This window comes from Lipotes vexillifer, unplaced genomic scaffold (genome assembly GCF_000442215.2).
Source record: "Lipotes vexillifer unplaced genomic scaffold, Lipotes_vexillifer_v1.1 scaffold472, whole genome shotgun sequence".
NCBI lineage: Eukaryota > Metazoa > Chordata > Mammalia > Artiodactyla > Lipotidae > Lipotes > Lipotes vexillifer.
Window position 1 is genome coordinate 2,220,011 of NW_006797698.1, and position 14,321 is coordinate 2,234,331.

The 14,321-nt window shown below is 50.1% G+C and overlaps 1 protein-coding gene across 1 annotated transcript; it reads right to left on the reverse strand.

Annotated features, from left to right (window-relative positions):
• Window positions 1-3,895: 3,895 nt before the first annotated feature.
• Window positions 3,896-12,880, reverse strand: AOC1 (amine oxidase copper containing 1). Its single transcript, XM_007469841.1, has 5 exons — window positions 12,819-12,880; window positions 6,742-8,323; window positions 5,650-5,935; window positions 5,153-5,285; window positions 3,896-4,950 (listed from the first exon to the last, which is right to left on the reverse strand). The coding sequence occupies exons 2-5, from the start codon at window positions 8,318-8,320 to the stop codon at window positions 4,681-4,683; spliced, it is 2,268 nt and encodes a 755-aa protein (XP_007469903.1). The 5' UTR covers window positions 8,321-8,323; window positions 12,819-12,880; the 3' UTR covers window positions 3,896-4,680.
• Window positions 12,881-14,321: the final 1,441 nt, after the last annotated feature.

The window sequence follows — 14,321 nt, forward strand, 5'->3', positions numbered from 1 at the left end:
TTATGGGATGTGGAGCTCAAAGTGGCCCCAGGACAGGGAATTGTGCAATTCAAAAGAGCAGGTCAGTTATCACACAGGTGGTATTATCACACAAAATCCAAACATCTCCCCCTAACTGAGAGAGCAGAACGAATTTAAGAGGAGAGATTAACGAGACCATTAATATATGTGCTCTGAGAACTAGCTTATAAGCCGGCCAAGAGTTTAAGATTAGTCCTTGGAGAATCTACAGTTGAGAAAAATGTTTCGTTAATCATATCTTTTTAGTTAAAAAAGTTTACTGCCAAGATAACAGGGTTAGAATTGCATAATTGCTCTGTTTCCATAGGCTTACATTTAGTTAAAATTATATATTTACCGCAACTGGTATATTGAATTAATAAATATTTATTTCCTTTTGGGAGCAGAAGAGCTTTGTGAATTACTTGCTATATTACTACGTTGCTATATTACAGCCCAGGATGCAGTCTGCCACTTTGGGGATGCAGCTGAGGTAAGCAGTGGGTGTGTGACAGGGAAGAGCCAGTTCTGACTCCATGCTGGATCTGTTCCTTTTACTGTAACCTTTGCTTTTCGTTGCTTTTGTTATTATAATCACTGTCTATAGCTGTAAGCATACATAATGGCCCACCACAGGGAACCCTGCCCCTCTGCCTGACTGTTAAACTAAAGTGCCTTTGTTCAGCTCACAGAGAGACATTCTGACCCTGCCCACCTGTGAATGGCTGCAGAAAAGAAGATGATGGTTTTTTGGGGACCCTAGCCCACCATCTTCTCGGTCTGCCAGCTTTCCGAATAAAGTCATATTCCTTGCCTCAACACCTCGTCTCTCTATTTATTGGCCTGTCTGCGGCGAGCAGAGAGAGCTTGGACTCAGTAACAGGTGCAGGCAGCCTCATGGGCATATGACTTTAGTCCAAAAGGCCCCACACTTAGTTTAACTTTCTGTTGTCGCCATCTTGAAATTCTTAATTTTTGAGCCAGGGCCTGCATTTTTATTGGGGGCTCACAAATGATGTTTCAGGTCCTGGTGGATAATGGTCCACAGCCGGACAGGCTGCCAGCTTGGATGGAAGCTGAGGATGTAAGCCTCTGGGGAGCACTTATGTCCAGAGGGAAGACTTAAGGACACCTAAAAGTGGAGGGGCATGGTGGCGGAGGACTTGGTCCACAGGGCAGCCCACGGGTTTAGGCAGAGGCCACCAGCACAGTCTTGATGAACAACTCAGAGCCCCAGGATTTCATGGTTGGCTCTGCTCTTACTGGCATCCTCCAGCTTTAGAGACCTTGTCCTGTTTGTGCCCCCTTCAGGCCCTGTGAGTGCTGGGAAGCTGTCCTCAAGAAGTCCTGGTCCCTGGGCTGGCTGGGTGGGCCATACCATCTAGCTGGACTTGGGCTTCTTGGAGCCACCTGTATTTTCAGAGGATCAGTCAGGCTGGTCATGGAGCCACGCCTCTTCTGGGGCCCACCCTCTTGGGTCTGGGGCGAGGGCTTGGGTGGGGACACCTGCTGCTCCCCCTTCTCCCACCTGGGGAGGGCCTGACAACGAGGCCAGTGGCCCCAGTGTGTACGTGGTGCTCAAGAAGAATTCATCTGCCCAGGGATGCCGTGTTCTTGAGAATGTCAGGGTCACACAATGAACTGCTGGTGAAAGTGTTCACAAAGGTCACGCTAGGATGACACTTCTGGGGGCCATTTGCAGCTCTAAGGTCGGACCAGACTTCCAGTCTTTATAAAACAAGAAGATGCCTGTTGGAGAGAAGCCCACGTCTCATTACATCACATGACAGTGCCCCGCAGGCTGCACTTACTGACTCTCTGGGCTGTCTCCCCAGCATGACCATGGATGGATGTTTTGAGGGTGGGGTCTGAGCCTTCCTCTTCTTTGCATCTCTTGCCAGTCACATTCTGGGGTTTGCATCATGCTTACAGCAAGGAGGAGCAATGAGAGAAATGCTGACAAGGGATGAGAAGGGAATGAGGTTGAAAAGTGGTTGGACCACCAGGGATCTGGAGCCTGCACGAGGGGGAGGTGAAGACTCTGGGGTGCTTGGGGCTGCCTTTTTAGGTGTGACACTCAGGTTTTCTTGCCATCTCATTCGGTGGGGAGGCGGTGCTGTAGCCAGGGAAATGGCCAAAATTATTAGGGCCAGGGAACAAAAACAGGGTGGGGGAAAGAGGACATGAGGAGTAGGTGTAATCTGGAGTTTGCATTTCTTAGGCTGTTGGTGACTCAGCCACTCAACAAGTACCACTGAGGGGCCACTGAATGCAGAACACCATCAGACCTGCTATGAAGAGACACAGAGGTAAGTGAGGGATGGGTTTTGGTCTTCAAGCTGCCCCCAGTGTGGGTGGGGATGCAACAGTCCCACACACACACAACAAAACACATGTGAAGGAGCCCCTTGTCCTCTGGTTTCTAACCTGCTCTCATCTGGGTCCCCTTAAACCAAGTACGATCTTCTGTCTTGGGGGAAAGGTTGGAATCTGTATAATTAACATCCAGTCAAAAAGCCAGGACTCGGCCCCCTCCCCCTGTGTGCCCTGCTTCCCAGTGGGCAGATCCTGGTCCTGGGCTTGCTTGGGTGACTGAGCTCCGAGCAGAGACGGGGACACATGGGTGGTGGTGAGGGGGCAGCGGAAGATTCACTTGCCCTATTTCCTTCCACACCTGTTGTATTGGTTCCTGTTGCTGCCATAAATAAACTGCCATAAGCTTAGTGGCTTCAGGCAACACGTTTATTCTCTTACCGTCTAGAGTCTGCCTGGCTGTGTTGCTAATAAAGGCTCTCGGGGAAAATCCATCCCCTTTTTGCCTTTTCCACCGACACCCTTGGCTTGTTGCGCCTTCCCCGGCTTCAGAGCCAGCAGTGTGGCAGCTTCCCTCCTCTCCGACCCCCTGTCTCTCTCTTACCGGGAAGGGCCCTCAGAAGGAAAAAAAGCCACCTCAAACCCAAGAACAATATAGAAGGTTTACGCTGAGAAATCCTTGTGATTATATCGAGCCACCTGGAGAATGCAGGAGAATTTCCCATCTCAGGATCCTTACCTTAATCACACCTGCAGAATGCCTTCCTTTTGCCGTGTAAGGTGACATATTCACAGGTCCCAGGGACGTTAGAATGTGGAAATCTTTGTGGGGGGTTGAGTCTGTGTGCTCCATCCATCCTGGCCAGCTGCTTTATCCCATTAATCAGCAATGAGTTCCTTCCTCCCTCCCTCCTTCTCTTTTTCTTTTAAAACTTAGATTTTATTCTCTTGAGTAGGTAATATGTTCCCATGATTAAAAAAATAAAAACAACATAGCACTGGGGTGGGAGGTCATGGCACCTGGGGACCCACCGACCTGGGACTGCGCTGTGGCCAGGACACTTGGAGGCTCCCTCGACCCCCAGAGGGAGGGAGGAGACCCCGCCCCTCCCCACCCCCCTGCCCGCCCCACTGTGGGTCCCCTCAGGCTCTCTTCACTCAAAAAGAAAAAAGCCCACAAAGAAACCCAGCCAAACTGAGCAGTTCTCCCTTCCCTGTCTCATCCATCCCGTTTCTCCCCGTGTCTTCAGGAGCTGTGGTTTCAACACTTGTGTCCCCCCTAATGTCCAATGTGATGGTGTTAGGAGGTGGGGCCTTTGGGAGGTGCTTAAGTCATGAAGGTGGAGCCCTCACGAATGGATTAATGTTCTTGTAAAAGAGACCCCAGAAGACCCCTCACCCCTCTGCCATGGGAGGATGTACCGAAAAGTCACAGGTCTTTGACCCAGAGGAAGCCCCTCACGTGACCTTGCTGGTACCCTGATCCTGGACTTCCAGCCTCCAGAACTGTGAGCAATAAACTTTTGCTGTTTATAAGCCACCCCAGACTACGGTATTTTGTTACAGCAGCTTGAATGGACGAAGACAATAGGTAACCATTTATATTAGAATTGTGTATTTTTCTAGGGTTTTTATGAGTACATATAGTCCTCTCTTCCACGAAGATTAGCATGCTATCTGTATATTGTTCTATACCTATTTTCTTACTTAGTATATCCTGCAGCTCTTTCCCCATCAGTATAGAGAATGTCCCTGTTCATTCGTTTCTTTTACGATCGCCTAAAATTGCACTGTGTGGACACTCCATAGTTTATTCAGATCTATAGGCTGTCTCCTGTAGAAGGATGTTTGGGTCGTTTCCAGACTCTGCCAGTACAAACAGTACTGCAGTGGATTACTGTGTGCATCTATTTTTCCTGTGTTTGTAGGTAGATCTCCAGGATAACTCCGAGAATTTGGATCAGTGTGTCAAAGGGTAAAGGTGTTGGCAATTTCGCTCGATTTTTCCACAGTGTCTTCCTGTGGTTGCACTACTTTGCATGCCTATCAGCCACCCAGAAGGGTCCCCCACAGACCCCCGAGAGGGAGCTGTCAGCCTCAGATTCTCTAAACTGATCTGATAGGTCAACCTAGTATTTCAGTGAGTGTCCTCGCCTTAGTGATGGAGGTCTTCTCTGGGGTGGAGGCCAAGGCCTGTGTTTCTCATCTGTGTGTGTGCCGCACGCCCGGCCTGGTGTATGGCCTCATCTGCTATGTCTTCTGCAGGAGGCAGCATAGGAGCTGAGGCCTGAGGGGGTTTACTGTCCGTGCCTGGGGTAGGGGGGGCACTCGGGCTTCAGGTGGGTGTTAGTGGGGGAGAGGGGGCCTTCACACAGGCCTGTAGGTTCCATTGTAGCTAAAAGGGGGAGGCGTCAAGCAGCCCCCGTCCTCCTCAGGGATCCAGCGCTGGACATAGGTGGAGCCATTTTCCAGAGGCCACACGACCACGAGGTCTCTGGACGCCAGGGACGGGTCCTCTGGGAAGAAGCTGAAGGGCCGGAGCAGGAAGCCCACGGAGTTCCCGGGCGTGGTCGTGTTGGGGATGTCCTCGGAGTGGGGGATGTGCAGGAAGCCCACTGTGACCCACGCCACCAGGTCCTGCAGGAGAGAGGGGTGGGCAGTGCCGAGGATGCTCAGTGGGGAAGGGGTGGGCAACCCCCCTAAGCCCCATGTTTAAGGACCACCGAGCTTGCTCTCCAAGCAGCAAGCCGGCCCTCACCACCCTGGGACCGGGCACAGATCTTGGGACTGAGCGGGGGTCTGGCCTCAGGGTGGGGCTGGAAGAGGGCAGAGCTGGTACCTCATCTTCAATGTTCTCGTTGTTGTGAAGAAACTCCTCAAAGACCACAGGTGGGTCCCAGGGGTCGTTCTGGTTGTAGATGCTGCTGCTGCATAGCTCAGACTCCCGGTATTTGGTCACTGCCAGGGGATACCTGCCCGGGCAGAGAAGAAGATAGCCTCCGGCCCCTCCCAGGGAGCATCTTCAGGGTCAATGATGGGGGAAAGTTACTGCCTTCCCTCAGATGTGGGATCATCCCCTGGGAGTCAGCCAGACGCACTGTCAACAGAGGCTCCAGGGCTCCGCAGGGGCTCTGGACTTTCCCTCCCAAAACACAGAGCCACATGACCAAGAACGTACACACGCGCACACACACACACACACACACGCACACACACACATGCCCAGATACACCACAGCATAGACTCAGAATCTCATGGACAGAAACACAGACACAGGGAAACACAGGGACACTGAGAAGGGCCTCCAGCCCTCCCGGCCTCCTGGGCCTCCCTCACCTGGCCCAGGTGACAGCCCGTTCCTCCTGCCAGCCCGGGGGCAGCACTTGGTCAGCCATGGAGTGGATCTGCAGTCGGTAGCTGCGCTTGTGGCCCCAGGGGTTCTTCTTGGGGCTGGTAAAGAGCAGGTACCTGGGCAGAGTCTGTCCAAAGCGGAAAGCCGCCTGACGCTCCCGGGAGAACCTCGTCTCCTGGAGAGTCGGCTGGACCAGGCGGTGTCTCGGGCTCCACGGGTTGGTGATGTTTTCTAGTTTCATGTGCAGGGTCTGGAAGCTATTCTTGGTGCCTGAGTGTGTGCAGGGAAGGAGAATCAAGCACCCTGCACTGAAGCGTCCTCATCCGCCCTGGGCCCTCCTTCCCGACCACACCTGGCAACAAGCCACGGGAGTGAAGAGGACATCGGGGCGCGCACTGAGCCAGACGGCGGTGGAGGGAAGGGACCGAGGAACTAGCGGACAGCTCAGAGTCGGGCACGGCAGCTGCAGTGATTCCACTGCGACTCTGGACAGTTCCTCTTGAGAGCAGAGCTCTGTGTCTGTTTGCTGAGGCCTTGGCCCCAGCAAAGGGCAGCTGGCCTTTCCTCAGGGGAAGAGACTACGTCAGTGCCCTCTGGGCCCAGGGGCAAGAGGGGCGGAGTGAGAAGGAGCTGGTCACGGGGGGCTCTTCTAACATGTGATTTGATGTCAGGCCAAATCCTGTCATTACGCCCATGACATCTTTTAAGGTGACACCACTAACTCGAGAGACACGAGCAGTATTCCCGATGTCACCGCATCCACTCAAAGCAACAGGCAGCGACATTTCTTACACTCCTGGGCATTATCACCTCCCCCGCCCTGTGCACACCTTTCTCTCCGGTCCGTCCCCCTAGGGGGTCAATGCAGCACCAGGACAACAGCTGGCACTATTCACGTTCACCATTTTTTAGGGGCACACGGATTTCTAGCACTGCAGGTTCCACGCATGCAGGCTGGGTAAACTCTCCTGGTATCGCGCTTCCAGGGGGAGTCTAAGCACCATCTCCCATGAGTGTAAGTTATTGCTCGGATGCGGACATTTGGCCCGGAGGGTGGTTCCGAGCCCGAGTCCTACCTGCCACGTCCAGGTCAACGCGGTAATGCACTAGGTGGGTGTGCATGTTGCCAATCAGGTGTGTGTGCAGGCGGGTCCCATGGCGCAGCCCCTCGGGGGTGTAGAAGGTGGCGTGGATATAGCCGGTGGCGTGCATCTTGGCCTCCATCACCCCATTGGGGTAGAAGATGAAGTCCCAGATATAGTCATAATTGTAGACGGTCGAAGTGGTCCTCAGCACCAGCACCTGGCCCTTGAGGCCCGCGTAAAAGTTGAAGCCGTCGCTGAAGTTGGAGTTAAAGTGCCGCCGGATGGGCACCCCTGTAGGCATCTCGAAGAGACAGAGGGCTTGAGGGTAGAGGACAGGACCGTCGGTGTCGTAGTAGTGGAGGGCATCCAGGAAGGTGGCCGTCTCCGGGCAGTCGACGCCAGGGGCCAGCTCATGAGTGACGCTGCCCAAGCCCCAGCCGACGTCTAGGTACTTGGTCTGCATGCCCGCGGGTGTGTGTCCTCCGTACAGCGCCACGGCCTCCTGCACGCTCACCTCGTAGGCTATACGCTCACCTCCGAAGTGCACGTCCAGGACCTGCAGCCCCGAGGACGAGCGCAGCCGGAAGGCGAAGCTCCAGCCCCCGTAGAGCACGGTGTTGCCCTCCAGGCTGTAGCGGGGGCCCTCGGGCTGCACCAGGCGGGGGCCGTTCTTGGTGATGACGAAGCCCCCACGTGGCTGGTAGGAGGAGAAGGGGGCTGCCTCTGGTAGACTCTCTCCATCCTTGTCCCTGGCAAGCGGGTCTTCCAGGACTACCGCATCCACCTCTCCGTCGTCATACTTCTGAGCCAGCTCTGCGGGGCTGCGGTAGAACTTCCCGTTGTACCAGACCCGTTCCACCGTCCAGTCTTGGGGATTCGTGCTTGCATGATCCACCAGGAGCTCCAGCCCAGTGGGGTGCAAGAAGTAGCCTTCCATATGGCGCTGCAGGATAAACCAAGAGCGGCGCTGGCCGGAGGCCAAGCCACGGGGTGCCACGTCTGTGAACGTCAGGCACTGCTCGTGGCAGTTTCCGAACGTGAAGCCCGTGGTGCGACGGAAAAACTGGTGCAGGGGCTTGCTGGCCTCCTCCAGGGTGTGGCTCAGGAGGGCATACTCTGCCTTGGACATAGGCCTGGAGGCCCAGGAGGCCTGGTGCCCGGGCTTGTGGGGCAGGTGTCGCATGTAATGGGGCCTGGGCAGTGGTCCCACAGCAAACTCGGTGATGTTGGGATGCTCCTGGGCTCCGAGGAAGATGACAGCACGTGCTTCCCGAACGGGAGGCCGGTGGCCTTTATCCAGAAATTTCAGCACGTGTTGCTTCTTGGGCAGCAACATCTCAATGAGGAACACGGAGTTCTTGGCCATGGTCAACGTGCTGGATGGCTGCAGCCTCAGCTCCTTCTGGGACCAAAGGAAGCTGTGCACGGCCTTCAGCTCTTGGGCGCTCAGGTCCGCAAACACCCTGCCCTTGTTGCCGGGGGTCCGTGGGGAGCCCTCTGCCGCGGCCAACGTCTGTAGCACCAGGATGGCAGCACCCGCCCAGCCGAGGGCCAGGGTCTTCCGCCCCATGGTCTGGAATGCAGTGGAATAGATGAACTTAGTTTTATGGGAGGAAATGGGTTTCCACCAGGTCGGTTCTTGGAGTACAATAACCCTTGGCCTCGTGTTTTTCCCACAGACTCACTTCCTGGCTTGTCCCCGCCCAGCTCGAGGCAGCCCTCGGTGGCAGCAGGTGACCCACGCAGCTCCCAACACTGCTCTGGTCTCTGCTGTCCATCAACTTTAATTCTGCTGTCTCCTCCCTGGTCCGTAAACCTCTTTTAGTGCCGTGGATTTTCTTACTTGTGCAAACTCCTTTTCCCCTTTTCTGTGCGTTATCTCTGCGGGGCAGCTCTTACCTCTCCAGCTTTAGGTCACTCAGAGGTTCACAGTGCCCCTCAAATGCCACAAAATGCTTATTGTGCCATGGGTATTGACGGCAAAACTGCATTTTTGATACAACACGATATTTTTTACGTAGATAAAATCTGAAATTTAGTGTAGAATTTCAAAGATGTGGCTCTGGAGCCAGGCTGCCAGATTTCGAGCGCTAGTACATGTCACCATTGGGAACAGCTGTGTGACCTTGGGCTCCTTGCTTAAACTCTCTGGGCCTCCATTCACCCAACCGTGAAATGGAAAAAAATGGAAAAATCGGTTGGACAATAAGGATAAAGTGTTTAGAGCAAAGCCTGCCTCCTGGGAAGCACTCAAGAAATGCGAGCTATTCTTTTTATTTTATTTCTTTATTTTTATTTTGCGGTACGCGGGCCTCTCACTGCTGTGGCCTCTCCCGTTGCGGAGCACAGACTCCGGACGCGCAGGCTCAGCGGCCGTGGCTCACGGGCCCAGCCGCTCCGCGGCACGTGGGATCCTCCCGGACCAGGGCACGAACCCGCGTCCCCTGCATCGGCAAGCAGACTCTCAACCACTGCGCCACCAGGGAAGCCCTAACCGCGCTTTTTAAGTCTTTTGTCATTTATAGACAGTTATTGTCTTAACCTGATGCTTTTACAAAAATGCCTGTAGATGACTTGCTTTATGCTCCAAAACTAAGTTAAACTCGGTAGCAAAAGGACTTCCACCTGGTATGAGGGTTATTTCGGAAACAGCTCTCTCGTAAGGCTACTGAAGAAATAGTAATAGGGTCTCCTTTAACTATTTATGTCATACACTCAGCTAAGTCTCTTTTAAACTCTCACCACACTCAGCACAATTCTGTAAGCCAGCTAACTTAGAAAGCTGTTGCTTTCTTCTCCTAATACTACCTTGGTTTGATGGAATAGCATTAACCTTGCAACTTTGCTTCCAGAAGCACAGGAAGAAAACAACCATGACCGTATCTTGTTAACAGATTATCTTCTTGTTCCCAGGAATAACTTATAAGAAGCTGCTGTCGATAAAGCTGACCTAATCTAATTTATAGATGGGTCCTACTTATGGGATGAATGGGACATTGCCGAGCCAGGTATGCAATAATGTCCACAATGGACATAATTGAAAACTTTTTTTTACCCGAACCAAAGTCAGCACAACAAGCCAAATTAACTGTCTTATCTCTAGCTGGTCAACTAGCTAAGCCCAGGTAACAAATATTTATACTGACAGTTGCTATGCTTTTGGAGTGGCATACAACTTTGGAATGCTATGAAAACAGTGAGGTTTTAAACCTCTTCAGGGCAACTTATTAAAAAATAGAAAACAGGTTGAAGAGTTATTAATCATTATACAACTGCCAAAACAGTTAGCAATTATGAAAACAACACGGCATTCCAAATCTGACACTGCAGAAACTAAAGGAAACCAGCTTACTGATGCTGCAGCCAAATGGGCAGCTTTAAATATTCGTCCTGTCCAGCCTCCAGAATGTCCACTGCTGTCCATTAACCCTGCTAACTCAATAAAAGATTTCTTTCTCCAGGCTCAAGAAATCACCTCTAAAGGAGAGAAACAGATATGGCAACGAAAAGGGGGAATTTTGACCCCTCCACACAAATATGGTTTAGACCTGATAAAACAAAATGAAACCTATAGTGTCTATTGAAGCCCAATGGCTATTACTCCAACATGTACATTCTTTAACCTGTTGGGTGCCTGAAAAAGGGTTTTTATGGGGAAAACAATATTTTGGAAAATTTCACCCATAGTGGTGCAGAGGAAATATATTATATTATTGACAGGGACTTATTGAGACAATTAAAAAAATCGGTAACTACTTTTACAGCAAACCCCCAGGAGGTGAAAAGGATCATGGATTACAACCTAGAGATTTTGTTTGTTGGAAAGGACATCAGATAAAAGATTCTTTGCAGCCATGATGGAAAGAACCTTATCAAGTATCAATATTATTAACTAATCCATGCACAGCCAAACTGAAAGACACTAATTCATGGACACACCTCTCATCTTAAAAAGACCCCTCCACTTGAATGGACTTTGATCCCTGTTTCTGGCACCTGGCTTCAACTAAGGCGAGCATCACCAAGCTAGGATGAGAAGGAGATGACAACAGTAGCAAACAACTGATCCAAGAGTCGAAACCAGGCCTGTAAGACCCATCCTACCAGTTCAATTGTACTGTTTACCAAAAGTCTGTCTCTCTATCAAAAAGTTATTGTTTTATTTCTAGCTATGTTTTTGCCCCAAAGTTTAGGACAGGAAGAGAACTCTTTAGTAACACCGTCACAGAATATAATTACTAAGGGCAATTTAGCTGCTGTTGGATTTGTCATCCAATTCCTAAGTCAACACAAGGCCGAGATAACCCCACATAACTTTTTGTCACTGACTTTTCAGATGTTTCTATAATCTACAAAAAGTCTCCCCATTGGCATATACCTCCATATTGGTTTACTACATTCAATTAGTTTACTCAGTTCTGAATTTTCTATGATGAGAAAGTGCTGCTGAAAAATCAAATGACACTGGATTTTTAAAACTGCTTTGCAGGGGAAAACTTATGCTATAATCCAGACAATGTTATGCTTTCATACCAGATGAGTCCTCTAATATAACCATCTAATGACTCACATAAGAAATCAGATTTCTGCACTGGGGAATTCCCTTTCCAGTCTAAATGAAATCTTGAATAAATGGTTCAGTTCTGGGGATTCATAGCTTAAATCTCTGCTTCTGACTTTGTTGTTGTTGGTCATGTTGATTGTGTTCTATATCATTTATAGAGTAATAATCTCTTGTGCCTCTCGATGTATATTCAAAACTCCACCTAAAATACTGATGTCTAAATGACTTGAAACTACTGATCATTTCTATAGCTCTACATAAAACAGTGGGCATGCACAATTCACATACAGAGTAAAATTGGCATAAGTCTTATTGGACAACCTAGAGTTGCCTATCAGTCCATGCCAAGCATTCTACTAGCCTAATCCCCTTAAAGGAAAGAAAGAACTGGGCTGTTAAGACAGGGCATTGGGGGACATGGTGGATCCAGAGCAGATAAGCAACCATCCTGGCATTGGGGGACCAAATATTTGATCACCAAACGCTTTCTATCGAAACATTAATGATCTTAAAGGGGGGAAATAATGCAATAAAAATTACATTTTAAGGTAGGACAAGAAAAACTTAAACATAGAATTTTCTCTCTGTGTTTGTTTGGGCCTCCCTCCTTCCCTCCTTAAAATGCAAGGTGCATCTGCATTACACATTAACCAGAGCTCCTCAAAGATGGGAGTGCCTGCTGGACCGTAAAGATCAATTTTTTCCCTTTCTTCTGATGCTAGCAATGTAACCGCTTAAAAGAATAATGTTCTTTCCCAGCTCTGCAGGGGGTCATGGTGACTTGCTGCTTGCTCCATGTGTGCTTACCTGGACTGTGCATCCTTGGAGAACTGTATGTAAAATGTCAATGTGTCATTTTGATGTATATGATCCTTTTGTCTTGAAAATGTATATGACTGTGCCTTCAACTTGTAACTGGCAGAACAGCTCTCAGAGCTTTCTGAGAATCTGCTCCCTGAGTTCTAATCCTCAGTTTGACTTGAATGAAATTCTCCTTTTTTCTTAACTTGGTAGTTAACTGAATTTTCATCAACACTTCTTATCCCCAGATTGCTTTCTGCTCTGCTAAGGAGGGAGATGAGGAAGAGACCTGCGGTCCTTTAAGCCGAACTTGGCTATTCCTTTAACCTTTCCCTTTCCCAGTACCATCCTCTTGTCCAATGTCCAAATGGGCAGTGGGTGAGGTGGACAATGGCAATGAAGCCATGGGAGAAGGGAGAACTTAGTGGCCAGTGAGACCTCCATGCTGGGAGATGTGAAACGCACCCTCTCCACCCCACTGCTCGTCTCCAGCACATGAAGAACAGCAGCCACCTCCTCACTGCACATTTCCCATCTTGCCCCTGGGCAGCTTGTGCCCTGGAGTGACACCTTCTGGGCTCTTGCCCCTCTGTCTTGTGTACTTGTTTCTCTTGACCCTTCACTCCATGTCCATCTTCCCTTGCTTCCCTCCTTCCCAGTCAACCCCTGCTTGACTCTCCCTGAATATCCCATCAGTACATACCTGTGTGCTCTACTCTGGGCTCACCTCTGCTGCCAGACTTTGTCTCTGACTCCTTGAGGTTTATGGCTCTATTGGTCCCGCCCTGGAGGGAGGGACAGGGTGAGGCATGTGCTGACCAAGGTGGTGACCTACAGCTCAGGAGGCTCCACAATGGGCAAGGGGAGTGGTACAAGGAAGTGCATGGGGCTCTGGCTGCTGCAGCCCAAGAGGTGCCTGTTACCCCAAGTACCCAAGTTTGGAAACTGTCCAGTCCTTCACCACTTTAGCAGCTGGTTCACTTCTGTTTTCCCCAACAACACCTGTGCCCTAGATCTGTTTCCCTATCATCCTCCTGCTGCAGGGACACCTGTCACAAGAGTTGTCTGTGTTTCCTCTCTTATGATCTGTGCTGTGCCAAGGTCCGTTAAAGTAGGCGGTGAGTTTCAGAGGCCGGAGATAAGGAAAAGGAGAAATGTACTAGCAAGTAGTCTCACCTGAAGCAGATATACGGACAGAGGCAGAAGCTGGTAGAGACCGACACCTAAACAAACAACAGAGAATTTAACCCATGTGTAAATGGAGAATCAGAGACAGAATAGTTTGGGAGAGAGAAGCCACTGAGCTGAGACTCCAGGAGAAGTCATATTAACCATCTCTGAGACCCTGACAGGATCCAGGAAGGAGGGAGGCGTTGGCTGGGAAGAAAGTCTATCAGGATGGCTGAGGCTGCGGCCCAGAGAAGGGAGAAGGGAAAGCGAAGTGCGGGTGGGGTGGGACAGGTACCTGTGCCAGGAGGGGAGAGAGTACTAGAGTGGCTTAGTTAGATGGCAAGGGCAAAAATGGGCAGGGAGGATGCTCTTGGTCAAAGGGAAGGAATAGTCAGGAACATTGCGTGGCTTGGGAGAACCAGGCTCCACAATTCCCTTGCTCACCAATTCTTGATGGCTTATTCTTTTATTTTTACATGGCTTTTGTCTTTCTCATCATTATCTTCCTGCTTCTTGCATTGCAAGTCATTTCAGTATTTACCGAAAGCTAGATGAAGGAAGGAGAAAACTGTCAATCAACCCGATACTTGTTTGCAATTTCAGAAATCAGAAAGTCAGATGACAAGTTCTGGTTAGGATGTGGAGAAATCAGAACCTTATACAGAGCTCACGGGAATGTAAATGGTGCAGCCACTTTGGAAAACAGGCTGGCAGTTCCTCAAATGATTAAACATAGAGTTACCATATGTCCAGAAATTCCACTGTTCAGTGAATGAGAAATGAAAACATATGCCCACACAGAAACTTGTATATGGATGTTCATAGCAGTGTTATACATAATAGCCAAAAGGTGGAAACAGCCCAATGTCCATCAACTAATGAATGGATAAACAAAATGTGATATATCCACACAATGGAATGCTATTTTGCATTAAAAAGAAATGAACTACTGATACATGCTACAGTATAAATGAATCTTAAAAACGTGAAATGGGGCTTCCCTGGTGGCGCAGTGGTTGAGAATCCACCTGCCGAT

Coding starts and splice junctions, on each gene's coding strand:
- AOC1 (XM_007469841.1), bottom strand. CDS start 8,320: ATGGGGCGGAAGACCCTGGCCCTCGGCTGGGCGGGTGCTGCCATCCTG. Junction 5,936..6,741: donor CGTTGACCTGGACGTGGCAG/GTAGGACTCGGG, acceptor GCACACACTCAG/GCACCAAGAATAGCTTCCAG. Junction 4,951..5,152: donor ACGAGAACATTGAAGATGAG/GTACCAGCTCTG, acceptor TCTCTCCTGCAG/GACCTGGTGGCGTGGGTCAC.